This window comes from Python bivittatus, unplaced genomic scaffold (assembly GCF_059951505.1).
Source record: "Python bivittatus isolate LINGU-HERP-01145 unplaced genomic scaffold, Pbiv_v1 ctg000580_np1212, whole genome shotgun sequence".
NCBI lineage: Eukaryota > Metazoa > Chordata > Lepidosauria > Squamata > Pythonidae > Python > Python bivittatus.
In genome coordinates, this window is record NW_028277087.1 from 2641486 (window position 1) to 2659285 (window position 17800).

The 17800-nt window shown below is 45.3% G+C and overlaps 1 protein-coding gene across 2 annotated transcripts in view; it reads right to left on the bottom strand.

Annotated features, from left to right (window-relative positions):
• LOC103065677 (scaffold attachment factor B2) overlaps positions 1-17800 on the bottom strand; it is a 36760-nt gene that overhangs the window by 6961 nt on the left and 11999 nt on the right. For both annotated transcript variants that reach the window (XM_088149351.1, XM_088149350.1), the window contains 9 exons: positions 17649-17695; positions 15345-15445; positions 12280-12429; positions 11551-11654; positions 10051-10196; positions 9652-9743; positions 8926-9062; positions 3424-3714; positions 1051-1188 (listed from right to left, as the gene is read on the bottom strand). In XM_088149351.1, the coding sequence (XP_088005477.1) occupies positions 1051-1188; positions 3424-3714; positions 8926-9062; positions 9652-9743; positions 10051-10196; positions 11551-11654; positions 12280-12429; positions 15345-15445; positions 17649-17695 (1206 nt within the window). The remainder of the gene's footprint in view (positions 1-1050; positions 1189-3423; positions 3715-8925; positions 9063-9651; positions 9744-10050; positions 10197-11550; positions 11655-12279; positions 12430-15344; positions 15446-17648; positions 17696-17800) is intronic.

The following is a 17800-nucleotide window of genomic DNA, read 5'->3' on the forward strand; positions in this document are numbered from 1 at the left end:
TCCGCCATCAACATATACCAAGCATTCTCTCTCACACAGAGAATTACAAGCACACGTCCAGATGCACCTGCACAATTTCTCATCCCTTCATCTCATGCTAACAGCAAAGATGAAGGGGGGGGGGGGAAACCAGGATGGAAATGGGCAGACACACTGAGAAAAGAAGGCAAGGGGAAGAGAAAAGAGGGAACAAAATAGAATGGGCATGGGTTGGGGGGAAGAGGCACACCGGGCAGGAAAGGAAAAAAAAGAAAGAGAGAAAGTATCCCTGGTTAAGCCTTATAAAAAGGCTTAAATTTCATCAAAAGAGTAACTTCTTTCTAAGCAAGAATCCAGGTTCATCATTAAAGACATCCCTATTTTTCGACTCAGTCTTGATCTCTGGCAACTGCCTAGACAGTTTTCTTGGAAGGATTTTTAGGAGTGGTTTTCTCTTGCCTCCCCCTTCCCAGGGCTGAGAGAGAGGGGCTAGCCTAAGGCAGGACCAGAACTCACATCCTCCTGGTTTCTAGTCCGGTGCCTTTAACCACTACACCCACGTTTTGCAAACTTGGCAACTTTAAGATGTGAGGACTTCAGCTCCCAGAATTCCCTAGCCAGCACGCTAAACAGCTGCATGTTAAAAATGTCTACAGTCTCAGCAATAAACAAGCTGAATGAAATAACTTGCAGCCCGTAGCCCACATATTGCCCTCCAAATAATTTTTTCTGGCCTGCAGCAATACTTGGTAGGCACCGAACCTGAAAAATGATTGCATATCAGCCCTGTAATAAAACCAAATTTTAGGGTTCAGGTTAATGCAAAATGCTGACATCTAAGAAGCCAATGTGAAATGACTTTCACGAGAAAGAGGATGATCGTGATAAGATGATGGCTTAATAAATGTATGTTCACCTTGGTGCTCTTCAATGTCTTCATTTTTTTTTTAATCACAAGGATTTAGTACCCATGCATGAAAGGGCTTCAGGGTTCTGCCCTCAGGCTAATGAACTTGTCCCAAGTTTAATTTGTGTCTGAGACACCTGAGCTAGAAGGAACTGCATGGCTACCTGTCCATTAGAGGGTCTTGGTATCGGCCACGATCTCTGTGATCAAAGCTGTGGAAGCGATCTTGCCGGCTAAAGTCCGAGTGGTATCGGTCATCTGTGGCCATCCGCTTCGGTTCCGGCCAGTAGGCATCATCACGCCTGCAAAGAGCCCAGATTCAATAGGTTTTCAGCACTCTGGTTCCAGACAGACCTGCATTACTGTTTCAGCAGTGGACAGGTGCTTCTTTATTGCCCTCAGGTTTTTAAAGTTAATTCAGGTCTTTCCTTTTCTTTCTGTTTCATTTAATGGCCATTTTTGTCTTATGGTGATTTCTTTCTCTGTGGTTTAAATGATTTAATTGCAAGTTCTATAAGCCTGGAAGATGGGACGCTGTTTTTAAGGACACCACCTAGAGATATCTAATTGCCTTCTGCTAAAAAGAAGGTTGCGAATCGCTAGGGCATGCATTATACACTCTCATGGCTTTGTACTATTAACACCTTTCCCCCAAAGAATCCTTGGAACGGAAATTTGGCCAGAATGCTAAAAATGCTCCTTGACTGGGAAAGGATGGGGAAAAAAGACTGCCCACTGTTAGATACAAAAACAAGCCAGAATTCCAGATGTTCCCTGATTTACCTGAACAAACTGCACAGAGTTCATTCACTCCACTTAGCTTTTCCCAGTGGCGGAAATGGCTAATTGCACTCTCCTGTCAAGTCATAATTCTAATTATTCTGGGCTCAGAAGCCACAGGCATGGTAAGCCAAGAGGGCTGGTTTGTATGGCCCAGCAAGCTTTTTAATCCATGTTAAATTCGCTCAGCTGCCCCAGTTCTCAAAATGCCCAGTGATTGTCACATTCCAAGAGGCAGCACGTCTAAGGGCACTTAGGCTGGGCAAGGCGGGCTGAACTCTTCTTGTGGGTGATCAAAGCCAAGAGAGAACAGAAGCCACAGGATCACAGAGTTGGAAGGTAACTTAGAGGTCACCTAGTCTGATGCCCTGTTCACTGACCAGCCATCTTCTTTTTGAAGACTTCCAACAAAGGAGAAGTCGCCCTTTCATGTGGCAGTCTGTACCACTGGCAGATAGCTCAAACTCAGGAAGCCTGTATACAGCACCGTCCAATTTGCTCGCACTAAGCTGCCTCCCCTTTTAATTCCAGAACACTACTGCTGGAAATACACCAATCATCACCCTGTAGTTCAAGCTGTTCCACTTGCTTTTGCACCCCTCGTGCTTAGAATTTCACTGAAACACAGCTAAAGAGTATATAATCCTTTTTCATTCTTCTCCCCAGTCAAAAGCTGCCCTTCGCCGCCAAGATCACAAATCCTCTAGGGCAGTGTTTCTCGACCTTGGCCGCTTTAAGATGTGTGGACTTCAACTCCCAGAACTTCCCTCTCTCCCCTCCTAAAATGCCGCATGCTGTGCGACACCCGTACACATCTTATCCACTTAGCCAAATCTAATCACCACGTCACTTGACGACTTGCAGAAAAAAACGCCCAAAATTGGACTGGCTTGGGCAAAAGCCGGCCATCCTGAGGGAACAGGAAAAGGAACCCTCCCACAGCTTGGGGTTTGATCTGTAATGGTTGGTTTGGTTTTGCTCTAAATTTAAGCCTTGTTCTGACAAAAGAAAAGAAGAAAAGAAAATTCACCTCATAGCAGGAATAGATCACCCGTGAGCAAAAAGCTGTTTTATTCTCCAGTACTGTAGGGAGAGCGTTCTCAGAGCGCTCTATTACATCCTTCCTATTTCGCCCACAAAACCCACATTCCTTTGTTGAGAACCATTTAATAGACCCCTGAGAATTCCTCCAATATCCAGATATACCCTGTACCCCAAATCAGGCCAAACAATATTCTCTCTTCAAATACTGTCCTGTTTGGTTAAGAGAAATGGGTCTATGTTACTTACAGGCTAGAGAAATATAGACTCTATGTATACTTATACTTACAGACTAATTGCTCCCTAGAGAAGGAAGGAACATACTGACTGGGCTCATATGCTACACTTAAATGGAATTATATGGCTAATTATTTGTCATACGGGAACCAGCCACTGAGGCTTACAACTATGATTCTTGGCTTAGCAAGATGTGCCAATCCAGTCAACTGCAATTTAACAACCACGTGATTCATAATCCTGGCTTAGTGCTGTGAGCACATGGGCAGTAGTCCAGCGGGGACGTAATGCTAGGGCCAGCAGATGCAGGATCTGACCAGAAAGAGCAGGGAACAAAATGTCAGCAAGGACATTGTGAAGAGAGGGACGGAAGGCTCTCAAAACAGACAGGTCGCCATGGAGGCTCTGAGTTTGGCTTAAATGTAAAGAACAGCTGGGCGCCACGTTGGCACTCCTGCCTTAAAAGCCGACTCTCTCACCGGCCATCGTTGTAGGGCCTCCGCAAGGCTGAACGGCGCTCCTGCTCATAGCGCAGCTGCTCCTGTTGCCGCCGCAACTCCTCCCGCTCCCGATGGATGCGCTCCTGCTCCTTCCGCCGCTCCTGCTCAATGCGCATCCGCTCCCGCTCCAGCCGTTCCCGCTCCATCCGCTCCCGCTCCAGCCGTTGCCTCTGGAAGTGCAGCCGCTCCCGCTCCCGCTGCAGCCTCTGCCTTTCATCCCACTCGTGGGCTGCCTGGGTGTGCTGGTCCCGCTCCCTCCGCTCCCGTTCCCTGGGTTCACACACATAAAGGAGAGGCGGTTTCCATGGGGAAGATCGCAAGGCTGAATCTTGGCAATAGACTCGAAGTATCAGCCTTCCCTAAGTTGTTGCCCTTCAGATATCTGGACTGGGGATGATGGGAACTGGTCCATCCTCTCTGGAGGATACCACCTTGGAGTACGCCCTCCTCTGCAGTTGGCTAGTAGTGGAATACCCACATTTTCTCAGGTTAAGATCCACAGTTGGCCTTGAGTGACATGCTGGGGACGGTACTCCAAAAAGAGTAGGCAGGGCCAAGACAAAAAAAATTGAAATAGACATGATTGAAAGACATGATTTGAAATAGTTGAATTAATTAAACAAATTTTGTTACTCCAGTCACTTTTTGTTACTGAAAACAAGGAACATGGGACGAGAATAGGGTCTGCTAAGATCTGGATTGAGTTGACCAGTTCGAGAGGGGAGCCTGAACAAAATTCATGCTTTAAGGCAGGTCCAAAGAAGAACCGGGTGTACTGAAGAACAGAGCCTGTCGAAATTCAACAGGCCAGAATCTCTTGCTTTAAAGAAATATGAGCCGAACCCCAGATTGTTTTTAAGAATCCAAATTCTAGCAATGGCTAGAATGTGAGGTGCTGATGAACAATTTGGAAGGACAACAACTCACAGAGGCCTTCTGCATCATGAGATGTTGCTCTGAGTCTGGAGCCAGGCAAGGCCATGGGAGTGAAGACAAGTAAAGACACAAAGCACTATTTTTTTCCAATTAAAAGTATGAAATTGACATTTGTTTATAGAGCCTGCATCTGATCATGGAGAAATTCAAGACTTACTAAAAAGCAATTAGCTAGATATAATGTTAAGAAGCATTTATGTTGCGGTTGTTTAGATTTAATTTTGTTTAATGGTATGGACAGTACTACTTTTTCACATAGCTCTGTTGTAATTTAGTACTTTATTACAAAGGAAAAAGTTTCCTTTTAACAGGAAATAAGGAGAAAAGAAATGTGAATCTAAATTGTATCTAGCTTCAGTAACTTTTAAAGCATTAATTTTAATTAGCTCTGCTTGTATAAAAAATTATATCGACTGACAGTAACCTTACATTTACTTTTACTGGTCTATCCTGCTGTATTATAGAATTATTTTTATTTCTATTTTGTACTCTTAAGGCAAACGCTTCAGACACACCATTTAAAAGAAGTGCAGTCCAACCTAGGGAAAACAGGTTTGCTCTGTTTTAATTCTTTTCTTGCCACAATCTCAACTCAGTGGTCACTCTCCGTCTGCTCCAACTTATCAGGATTAAGGACATTTTCATACTTAAATATTAATATTTGATGTGATCCTTCCCCCATGCGGTTAATAATTTTCCTCAGTGGCAACTATTGGAAAGGATCTGGGGAAATGGGGGCAATTATGCACCTTAGCATCTATCCCAGTGCATACCCGTGCTGAAAAAAAATTAAGATTGCCCAAATAATGCGCATCTTGCTGCTATAATTGTGCAAACTGAACTAATCTCTTATTTTCACAGCTCCTCCCAGCCCTCTGGCAGCAGGGCAAGGAGCAGGAGAGAGCGAGATTGTAATGCGATGGGCTTGGGAAGGCACCAAGTTGAAGACTGATGCACAAAACTGCAGCCATAAATGACCAAAGACAGTTCTACACCCTCCCTCAGGCCAACTGTGGCCACCTCTGGGACTTCAGACCAGACGCTGCTGATTTACATCTCCCAGCAGCTCCAGCTAGGATGACCAAAGGCGAGAGATGCTGGGAACTGCTTGGCAGCGTTTGCAGGACTGTAACTCCCTGCCTGTCCCCCACCCCTTGCTGGAAGGGTGATCCAGGAGAGCCTCTGGATCCTGTTCAAAGCTGATTGGAATTTATTTCATGATCTTCAATAACAGACCAGCCTTCCTGAAGTATTAGCAGACTCGCTTTTAACTGACCTTCCCCAGCAGCACAAAGTCAGTGTAAGACCTACAGTATTGGTCTGTGATCAACGAGCAAGCCTTTCCAGCTTTCAACCCGTGAAGAACAGCAAAACTGTAGCTCCGGGGGATAGTTGAACTGATTTGTACCCCTCTCTCTGGCTCTGTATTCTTCACTTGCCCAATTGATGCCTTCGTTGCTCACTTTCCTGCAACTCCATTTGTTAGTTTGGGAGTTTTCAGCTAAAATCCCTGAATGGCAGTAACTCAAGACGTGCTGGTACGTCGACATCCTTCCAGTGCAGCTCTCGAAATGCAGCAGGGTAATTCATTCTCCACCCGCCCACAACTGCCATTTCACAACTGGCTCCATGCCCGCTCTCTCAATTAGCCTTTTTCCTTGAGTCAAGTCAATGGAAGTTATAGTAAAATAAATTAGGCAAACTCCATATGCTGGTACTTGTGTCAGGGCCAAACAAGGCCCACCAAGCACATGGAACTTGCCAGCCTGATGGGGAAAACTCACCAGGGGAGTGTGGAAATGATTGTGGCAGATACAGACGGGAATGTGCAGGTAATGAAGGGGGGATGGGGGAAAGAGAGGGAGAGGTTTCTCCAATATAATAATTACTTGTCACAGAAAAAGATGCTCTGACAACATTTAATCAGGAGAAAGAGCTCCACCAGCCAGCTGATGCACAATCCATTAAGTGGAAAAATGCACCGTGCTCCTACATAATAAAGAGCCCTTTAAAATATCTACTTGGAACAATGAGGCAGCAATGGAGAAACGTGCAGGAGATTTCACTCAGAAACTGAATAATCCTCCATTAAGCCCAAACAGATAGCAGAGTTGCGGAGGAAAGTGACAGCTGCATAATAGATAATGTCAACAGAGCACAAAGTCATTCCAGGATAATAATCTTTGGCTGTTGGCCAAATGCAGGAGTGTTTCAAAGAAAGGGAGAACAGCTCAGCTCAGCTCTGGAGCATCCGAATGGATGCGGGGGAAAAACAAGAGGGTTTTTAAAAACCAGTCCAGTCCTATACAACCAACACAAGGGGGCTCTTTCATCAACGACTTACTCTCCCCATGGATTTGAATCAAGCCATGAACGGCTACCTCAGCATACTGTCTGTAAAGGGCTCTGGGAGCAAGTCCTCAAAGCCTGCCTTCGAAAGAAATGGAGGGGATCACTGACAGCTAAACTGACCAACCGCCAGGCAGATGAGTGGTTTCAAACAGGTTGGTTGTTCTCATCCTGGCTCAGAACACTGAAAATTATGTCAAGCCTGCTGGGGGCTTCACACACCTATTTTTTACCCTTTCCCAAACTGTGCTGGGACAATTTTTAGTGTGGTTTGGGAGCCACATTTTAGTTTTAAGAGAACTGCACACATGTGAACATCTCTCTCTCTGGCTGGACCTGACCACAGAACTTGACAGCTTCTGGGAAACTGCTTTCAGGATGGTCACCCACATGGTTCCACATCTCTCGAATGGAATCAAGTAGCCTTTTGTGTTTGTGTGTCTGTATGTGTGCGCCTTTGAGTCAATCTTGATTCTTGGCAATTGTATAGAAGTCCATGCAGTTTTCTTAGGCAACAGTTTCAGAAGTGGCTTGCCCTGGCCTCCTTCCTAGGGCTGAGAGAGAGAGAGAGACTGGCCCAAGGTCACCCAGCTGGCTTCGCGCCTAAGGTGGGACTAGAACTCCCCGAGTCTCGGTTTCTAGCCTGGTGCTTTTAACCGCTACTCCAAACTGGCTCTCATCAATAGCCATTAGGGCTATATATAAGTATCACATCAATTACTTGAGAACAGGGAAGTACCACTGGACTTGGATCCTATTTGTGGGTGTCGGCACAAGGCGCTGGATCAGATGGGATTTTGGCATGATCCAGCACAACTATTCTGGTATTTTAATAAAAAGCATATACTGTACGTGTTCTCGCAACTGGGCATTTATAACTTCCCCAGTTCTAATGTTGAAAGGAACAATTCATAATTTGCCATGACGGTAACTCCACATCCCCAAACTCTCTTCAAAGTGACCGAGACATACGCCCATTGGTATAGGCCTTTACCTCAGGGTCTACAAGCAGAGGCGTCCATAGGATGCAATGCTTTCGTAAGGACAAAATTAGCACTGCGACACAAGCTCTGCCCATTTTGTACACGTATGCAACATCACAATGGATATAAATGGGGATGGAACTTGCATCGCAACGTGTTTGTCATTTGCCTCCCCCAAACACACATGCATACACAAATACACCCCCACCATGGTTGCCTCTGCCTAGTTCTTCACTGCAGACTTCCCCAAGCAGGCACCCTCCCATTATCCTGGACCACGGCTCCCCAAATCGTAATCCCCATCTACCTCAAAGACACCCAGTTGGGAATAACTGCCTTGGCCTTCAAAACAGTCAACTCTCTGAACAATAACAATAGCCTGACAGCACCTCTTTCTGAGTGTTCACATACATGTTTACTCTGAACAGGAACCCACAGGTAGGAGACAGCACAGGCAAGAAGAAAGGGGGCAGACTCAGAAAAAGAAATAAAAATAAAGACAGAAAAAAGTAGCTGTCCTAAAGAAAGAGAAAATGAGAGGCCAGATCAGGTAATAAAGAACGATAAGAGTTGGAGTCCAAGACGTCCAAAAGGATTGGAGGGGAAAAAAAGACTATTTTAATCTATGGACCATCCAAGAGAAAAGAGGAGCGATTACTACTAATTAAACAGATAAGGAAAATAAAAAAGATAATGCAATTCTGTAGAGGAGTGCTTCCCAACCTCGGCAGCTTTAAGAGGTGTGGACTTCAACTCCCAGAATTCCCCAGCCAGCCATGCTGGCTGGGGAATTCTGGGAGTTGGAGTCCACACCTCTTAAAGTTGCCGAGGTTGAGAAACACTGCTGCGTGAACTGCCCCAGTGGATTATGAGAGTTTCTTTCCAAGATCATTGGTAGAGAAAGAAAAGTGATTCTATAGGAAAGTCACTTGCATGCTTTTAGCAACCTAAACCAGGCTTTAAAAGCGAGAGCAAAAGAAGGAAGGGGGAAGCAAGATGCCTCCAAAGACCTTGTGAATCAAAGCAACCGAGCGCAAAAACTTTAATCACGGAAACTACTCATGCTAAAATTTAAAAAAAAGAAGAAAAGAAAGATAGAATGGCAACCGTTGGGAATGCCAAGAACGGAAATTGCACCAATCTCAGTGGTTTACGATTTTTGAAAGAACAGCGTTCGGGGTAGGGACGTGCTAAGGAGGTGATGCGAACCCACCTCCTCCGTTCTGTCTCCCGGATCTCTCGCTCTCGTTGCCTCTGCCGCTCTCGCTCACGCTGCTCTTTGATTTTATCGAAAGACAGGATGTCTTGTTTCTCCTTGCTCTCGGACTTGCGGTCATGGCTTTTAGTGCTCTGAAGTGAGGCAGAAAGAAGGTGGGAAGACGGGCGATGTATGCATTTTCATATTCAGAAACCAAGCTGGCTCCCACTTTCCCACCACATGCAGGGAGCCTGGGGATCGGGCCTCCCAGTGCCTTCAACGCCCAGGCATTGCAGGCTCAGTCCCTTTTAGCACTCACAGAGGGAGCCACAGACCGCCCCAGTTCTACTGGGTGAAGTCAGAAGCCCATCTGTGGTGGTGCTCCCATCATTCATGAAGGTGGACAACTTAGGGCCTACGACTGCAGCCTCCAGGCTCCCTCACCCCCCCAGCCTCCATGCTAAAAATGAGCAGCCCAGTTTAGATGGGGTGACCTTCAGATTGTGGTGGGCTCCTATAATATGAAGCAAAGAGAACTGGTGTTTTGGTGGGCTTTCCCTACCCTGGCTTGAAAAGCACAATTATAATGGATGATGCCTGAAAAGGCAATCTCTCGACCCAATTTTCATCAGCTAGGAAGGTTTAACTCAGTGGAGCCAGAAGAATAATGGATGTGGTCCTTCTCCCTAGCCTTTACATCTTGTCTTGTTTCACAGACCAGAAGTAAAACCAGAGACTTACCCGCTCTTTTGATGTGGATGTGGTTTTCACGCTAATCACTGGCTCCCCTTTGGATTTATCCATAACAACTGTCCGTTCGGCTCCTCGGCTTCCTAGAGTGGCACAAAACGACACCATGGGACAGTGTTTCTCAACCTTGACAACTTTAAGATGTGTGGACTTCAGCTCCCGGAATTCCCCAGCCAGCACTTGTGGACTCACTGGCTGGGGAATTCTGGGAGCTGAAGTCCACACATCTTCAAGTTGCCAAGGTTGGGAAACACTGCCATAGGAGACCCTTTAGTTCTTCAGAAGTGCCTGTCAGGCAGACGCAGATTTCAAATACAAAAGAACACATTCACGTGAAGGAATCAGCCCGCCACCAGCCCCGAAACCATACCCCCCTAAAGCTTTAATTACCTGATTTAACAGATCGCGAACGTTCAGATGACCCACTTTTCTGCTCTTCTGTCTCTTTATCCTTCTTTTCGTCTCCGCTGTCTTTCTCTTCCAATGTTTTGGAGTCTTCGTTTTTGTCGTTCTTTTCTTCTTTAAGGTTGAGAGGCCTACAAACAAGTCAAAACAACAGCTGAAGCTGTATCCGACATACATCATAAGTCAAAGTTCATCACTTTGGTCTCGGGGCAAAAGAGCACCAGGCGATGACTTGTCAAAGAACAATAAAGGTGGCATTCAGGTATAAATCTGAAAAACAGTATGAGGGGCACAAACCCAACCCCCCTCACATTTTCTTGCACTTTATTGGGCATGGCCTAAGAGGATCAGAAGCAACCATATCCATCTTTGAGGGCCAGTTTGGTGTAGTGGTGAAAGTGCTGGACTAGAAACCAGGAGACTGGGAATTCTAGTCCTCCCTTTGAGACAGAAGCCAGCTGGGGGACTTTGGGCCAGCCCCTTTCTCTCTCTCAGTCCAACCCACTTCATGGGGTGGTTATTGGGGGGGAAATAGGAGGTGGGAGCTTTAGGGATGTGCACTGCCTGGAATTGATGAAAAATAAAGGCGGGATATAAATAAAATAATAAATAGATCTCAGCTCTAGGAAAGTACAGGTAGTCTTCATTTAACAACCATTCATTTAGCGACTGTTCAAAGCTACTTTACGACTGTGCTAAAAAGCTACTTACAACCAGTCCTCACACTTACGACTGTTGCAGTACCCCACAGTCACATGATCATAATCCAGGCACTTGGCAACCAGCTCGCACTTACGACAGCTGCAGCAACCCCAGGGTCACATGATCGCTATTTGTGACCTTTCCAGCTGGCTTCCAGCAAGCAAAATCAATGAGGAACTGCATGATTTACTTAACAACCACCACAAAAAATGTCATAAAATCAGGTGGGGTCACATGATGTTTTGCTTAACGACCGCCCTGCTTAACGATGAATTTTCCAGTCCCTGTTGTGGTTGTTAAGCAAGGACTACCTGCAGTAACTAAGAAAGAGACTTAAAATAACCCTGCCTTGATTCTGCATGGTATAAGAGAGGATGGAGAGAATCTTCAGGCAGCCACTTTGGTGTAATGGCTGAGGTGCTAGGCTAGAAACCAGGAGACCAGGAGTTCTAGTCCCCACTTAAGACTAGAAAGCTAGTTTTGGACCAGTCCCTCTCCCTCAGCCCAGACCACTTCACATGGTTGTTTTTGTGGGGAAAATAGAAGGTGGGAGCATTATGTACGCCCCCTTGGCTTGTACAAAATAAAGGCAAGATATAAATCTAATAATAAAGTTGCCCAATTCCAGTTCATCATTGTATCCCTACTGAGAGAGTCTGGTTAACACCTGAAAACCATGACTTGTTTGAACAAGTTGAGATTACAAGCTGTAGCATATTTGCTCTCTTTAGAAGAGACTGCCTGAACACTTTGGCGAAAGAGATGATTAAAACCCCGGTTTACTTTTCTGATTTGGAGTCTGTAGAATGCCGCCTGTCTTTTTCCTTCTTGGCATCATCTTCCTTCTTCTCGGATAACGGCTTTTTTCCAGCAGGTTCATTCTTGGCCTGGAATCACACAAGGAACGGGTTATTTGGAGCTGGTCTAATCACACAGCAAGAAGCCATCCCTGCTCCAAATCACTCCAGGCGACAAGGATGAGGTGGAGGAAAAGCACAGTGGAATCACCTCCAAATGCTCCCCATACAGAAGAACAAACGTAGGGGTGGGGGAACATGGAAAGGTTAAAACTCTTCCCCAGTGGGCTTCCCTTGATTTTAACGTGTGCTAAAATGTGCACAGAGTAGTATTTCACCAGTGCTCTGCTGGCAGGGCTGGATCTATGTAATCGCTTCGGCCAGTCTTCCTCAACCTGATGCCCTCCAAGTAGGTTGGGACTGCAACGCCAGAGTTCCTCATTAGCCCGGCCAGAGAGAACTGTAGGAATTGAAGCCCCAAAGAATCTGAGGGATCTCAGGTCAGGGAAGACTGCTTTGCTGTGGCTGGTCAAGAAATCATCACCATTGGCCCTGTCCCTGCTATGCTATCTAGGGCTGAGGAACCCCTTCTCTGAACCTTCCAGTCTCTCTCCTACCACGGCCAGCTTATCTGCTCCTGGCTCCTCCCCTGGCTGAGACTGACGTTGGTTGGACACTTTTGAATTCCTATCTCATCACTCACAGAAACACTCACTTTTTCCACAGAAATCATCTTCCCGTGCAGTTCTGTCCTATGGAGGTGGCTGATGCATTTGGTTGCTTCCTCAGACGAAGACATGGTGACAAAGCCGTAACAGCGGGCCCCAGGGCTGCGGGCATTCGTCACTACTTTTGCACCTACCACCTTCAGAGAGGGAGAAATTAAGAAGAGGACAAAAACGCAGATTGGGGTTACACATCACACCAAGCTGTTGTTTGTTTAACCATGGCTTATTAACTAAATCATGACAAAATGGCTAGGTCATTATTAAATGCTGCTTTCTAAGCTATAACCCACTCAGTGTGTTGGGTTTACTCCACACAGCGAGTCAAATATAAGCAAACCACATTATAGTTTAGCATATGTGGAACCATCCACTTCTTGCAGACATCCAAAGTAATTATTGGCAAACTTTAAAATTTACAGAAAGAACACATCTGTGCCATCTTGGTGCCCCCTGTATGTTAGATAATAAATCCTGTAATTCCTTCCTGGCTAAGTAGCGTGGAGCTTGTACAGGTAGTCCCTGACTTATGACCACAATTGGGACCAGAATTCTGTCGCTAAACAATGTGGTCGTTAAGTGAGTCCTGCCCAATTTTATGACCTTTTTTGCCACGGTGGTTAAGTGAATCACACAGTCATTAAATGAACCTGGCTTCTCCCATTGACTTTTGCTTGTCAGAAGTCCCCTGGGAAGGCTGAAAATGGTGATCACGTGACCCTGGGATGCTGCAACCATAGTAAATACACGTCGGTCGCCAAGCATCCAACTTCTGAGCATGTGACTGCGGGGATGCTGCAATGGTCGTAAGTGTGAGGACCAGTCTAAGTCACTTTTTTCAGCACCACTGTAACTTTGAACAGTCATTAAACAAATGGTCATAAGTCGAGGACTACCTGTAGTTCAAGCGTGCCAAATAGGAGCATGGCTGATCTAGACTGTTAACCCAACTTCTCAGGACACTTTGCAAGGGAATAATTAAGCAAGTATCACAGAAATCTGTCTGAGCATAGTTCTATAGCAAAGGCAGATGAATTGTACTAAAACAACACATTTAAATAAAAATGTGGAACAACAGTGGCCAACAATAGCCGCTAAGTAGGGTCCCCCCCCTTTTTTTTCAAATTTAAAATTACTATTTTAATCAAAACATTTCTTTGGCAATACTCTAGTTTCCGAGACATACAAAGCTATAAAATGTAGGAAGATTAATCCTGGCAAACATATTCTGCACTGCTTATATTTGTTCCAGATAAATCTTTAAAGAAATTTAATAAAATAATGACAGAAGGAAACCTGGAAGTAAAATCCAATCAAAAAGGGAGCAAATTCCAGGAATTCCATACAACAGCTCAGAAGGCTACAGAAGATCTCTAACAGAAGCGTACCTGTCAGCATTTCCTGCCTGGGGTTACCCATCACCCTAAGCCATGGCTTGTTCACCAGTTGATTAGTAAACCACAACTGACTGGTTTGCACAACACCCTAAGCCATTTATTCTGATTTACAAACCATCATGGATAGATGCATACAGCACACTAAGCTATCAGTAAGTAAGGCTTAGGCTGGTGTGAGCTACAGATGTGGGCATATACCCAGGTGAAATAAGGAAAATTCCCAATGATAGCTGTCTAAGGGTGCTTTCTGATTGGAAGAAGGAACAGACAGCTAAAGAAGCAAGACTTCTAAACAAATGAATGTTTTGGAGACACTTTATGCTGCCTTTGCACTACACTCAAGTAGAAATCAAAGTACTACAGATTTCCAAAATCTAGTACAGGTAGTCCTCGACTTACAACTATTCATTCAGCAACTGTTTGAAGTTACAATGGCGCTGAAAAAGGAGACTTACAACTGTTCCTTGAAGTTGCAGCTGTCCCAGCACTCCCACAGTCACATGATGGCGATCTGGGTACTTGGCAACACATTTGCAACTACAACCAGTTGCCAAGCGCCCTGCAATCACGCGATCTCCATTTGCAATCTTCGATGCCGGCTTCCCCAGAAAGTCAAAGGGGAAGCCAGGGAAAATTGCAAGTTGTTGGGGTAAGTCTCCCCACCTGCACACCCTCTCCCAGACCCTTTGCACTCAGGCTGCGCCAGGCACTTGTGCACCCCCCCCCCGCGCTCTCCTCGAGCCATGTGGTGCCTTTCATGCAGCCCTGTGCACCCTCCCAACCTGCATGGCACCTCTCACGCACCCCCATCCTCCCCAACCTGTGCAGCACTTCTCATGCACCCCCTCGCACCCTCACACACCCTCCCCGACCCTTCCTCAAACCCCCATGAACCCCCTTACTCCCTCCCCCACCTGGCAGCAGTCATTTACCTGCCTCCCGACCTGGGACTTGCAACTTCCTGCTAGCTTCCCGCTGACTTTGGTTGTGGGAAGCCAGCAAGAAGTTGCCTCGCCTAACAACCATGGAATTCAGTTAACGACGGCAACTGGGACTGCAGGGATTGCTGTTGCTAAGTGATGCAGTTGCGCTTTACGACCGCATTGCTTAGTGACAGAAATTCCAGTCCCAACTGTTGGCATAAATTGAGGACTACCTGTACTTCCATATGTCCAGAGGTGGCAGTTTCAAAATCATGTAGACAACAATTATGCTGGCTGAGAATTCTGCGAACTGTAATTCTAACACATCTGAAGGACACCAAATAGTGGAAGCCTGCTCTAGAAACTTAGCACCTAGACATCATCTCAGGCTACATAATGACTGGGGATGAGGGGAGAGGGAAGACCTCACTGGTCATGGAAGGAAGGAAGGACATGAAAATTCTATGCAAAGGGCACAGAGTTGCCCATGAAGTAGTTTTACAAAACTAGTCCTTGCTCACTACTTGGAAGAAACTGATTCTCTTGGTTCCACCAAACCTCCTTATTTGGAGCCACTCTTGGTGACGTAGGTGAAATCCAAGAAAACAGAACTGAAGGCTGAGTAGAAAAAGAATCTGAGAAAGGAACAGTACCCCTAAATGTGTAAACCCCACAGACTTGAAATAAGACTGACAAAAACTTCCAGTCAAACCATTTTATTTCTGATTGCCGTACCTTGCCATATTTGCTAAACAGATTCTTCAGATCAGTAGCTCTTGTTGAAGAGGAAAGACCACTGACCCATAGATTTCTGCCAGAGCTAGCAGCGGAGCGACCTATATTGGGGACAGGGAGGGGGAGGAGAAGAGATCAGTTGCGACAGCAGACTCTGGGTTGAAAAATCCAGAAACAGTAGCAGTTTGCCTCTCAGAGATCGAAAGCCAACGAAGATAATTTTGAAACCCATGCAGCACCTTAATGAATTTCAATCTCAGGAGAATAAAAAAGAATAAGTTCCTGGATTCTGGGACAGTGATCCAGCCAAGATGGCTGAGTGTAACTGACAGAGACTCTGCACTCTCTGTCTGATTACTGAATGGACCTATTTGCTGAGTTCACAACACACTTTGAAAATTAAGCTAACAAATAAACTAGTTTGCATTTCATGCTCAACCAGAAAAGTCTTGTTTACCAGAGAATAGGAGGGAAGTGGGGGGAGCTGGGGGGGAACGGTGAAAATAAAATTGGAAGCAGGAGAAAAGAATCCCCAAATTGAGCTTCAGCTCCTGGGGGCAACATTATAAATATTAATTGTATTTGGGGTGGGGGAAGTTTGCAGGGTTCTGGGTCTCAGCGAGTTGTATCAAAAAAATCTTCAATTCTGCCACTACTGGTTTCTGCTGCCCCCTTCCCTTCATGTTTTGAGCATCTGACAGGGAAAAAGAGAAACAATACTACTGCATAGACCAGGGTTTCTCAACCTTAGCAACTTTAAGATGTGTGGATTTCAACTCCCATAATTTTAAAGTCATTAAGGTTGAGAAACCCTGGCATAGACTGTCTATTCAACCACCAGCCAACTTTCCTGGGAGTCAAAGAACGCCCCCCCCCCCACCTAGAAGGTTGTAGGATCAGGCTTCAGCCACCCTAGTAAATGCTCTCTGTTTAGGCCTTCCTCAGATCATCTGAAAATGGCACTAATTGGAGCAGGCCAGTGATTTCTATCCTTTTCAGATCTAGCCTGCAGCTGTGATCCCAGCCAGCAACATGGGTTTTTTTTTCCTATTCTGCTTTTTGATTAATATGGATCATAAGAGGAGAGGATATAAAAAAAAGCACTGGGACTTCATTTTAGCCCCCTCCAGAATTTGGCACTGCTCGGGGGAGGGCGCCTTCCAGAATTGCGCAGAAGAAAAATTCAAATCAATAAGCAATTTCTACACAATTTGCAGTCTGTTCGCAAGGACTTTTAATTTCCCGTAATTTAATAGTTGCAGCAACAAAGCCCTTGTTTTAAATTCTGCTGCTAGAAGAAAGAAAGATAGGGGAAGGGGGGCCTGGAGTAGATTTTTCTGTGAGAGGATGAATCATTCACTTCCAAAACTCAAAAACAAGTTTGCAAGTTCATTAAGTCTTCAGTTCTAAGCGTATGCATTTTTTGTACCACATTCTTAAGTTGCAGATCCTGCATCTTAAATTTAAAAAAAAATACACGCTTGACTTTAACTGTCTAAAGACAGTGCAAGAAGACCGGGTGCACCAGCTGAGTTGCTGAATGTTGACACGAGGGCCTTTTGTGGCCTGCCACATACGCGTGATGGCCACCTTTTCTTGCACCACGTGCAAAAAAGGGTTAAGGTTCTACACTGTCATCTTGACCTACAAAGGTGAATTTTGGAGGTAGACCTTGGCAATCCAGTCTCCAGAGGCATCGCTTGATTGGGGATCTATGGAAGAGGCAACAGAGGGCTATATGAACCAACAGAATGTACGCAAAGCAGCGTGAGGGAAATGACTGAGCACAAAGATGCAGTACCTTGCTTTGTTGAGAAAAAAGAACTTTGTTACAGGTAGTCCTTGCTTAACAATGACTTGAAGTTACAATGGCCTTGGAAAAAGTGCTTTCCGACCTGTACCCACACTTATGACCATCAGAAACCGTTATACTCCCCTGCGGTCATGTGACTGCAAATTGCAATCTTTTTACAACAGTCGTTAAGCAAATCACTGTGGTCATTAAGTGAATCATGTAGTCATTAAGTGAATTCCGGCAAAAAATGTCCATTGGGGAAGCTGGATTCACTTAATGACATGATTCGCTTAACAACCATCATAAAAAGGTCATAACATTGGGTCCAGTCACATGGTGACTTGCTTAGCAACTGCCCCGCTTAACGACCAATTTTCCGGTCTCTATTGTGGTAGTTAAGCGAGGACTACCTGTATTTCTATTAAATTCATCAAGATTCACAGAAAAATTAAAACTGCATGACTGGGATAAATATATAGCTATATACATAGATATGGCTACAAGCCTACCCTTCTCAACTTTGGAAGCACTTTTAGCCTCTGCATCCTCATTTGAGCTAAAGACGGGAGGGAAAAAGAAAAGAACATTATTCAACCAGAAAAAAGCCATATGGAAAATGAGCAGGCAAGGCTGCATGTGCTATGATCAAATACCTACCAGA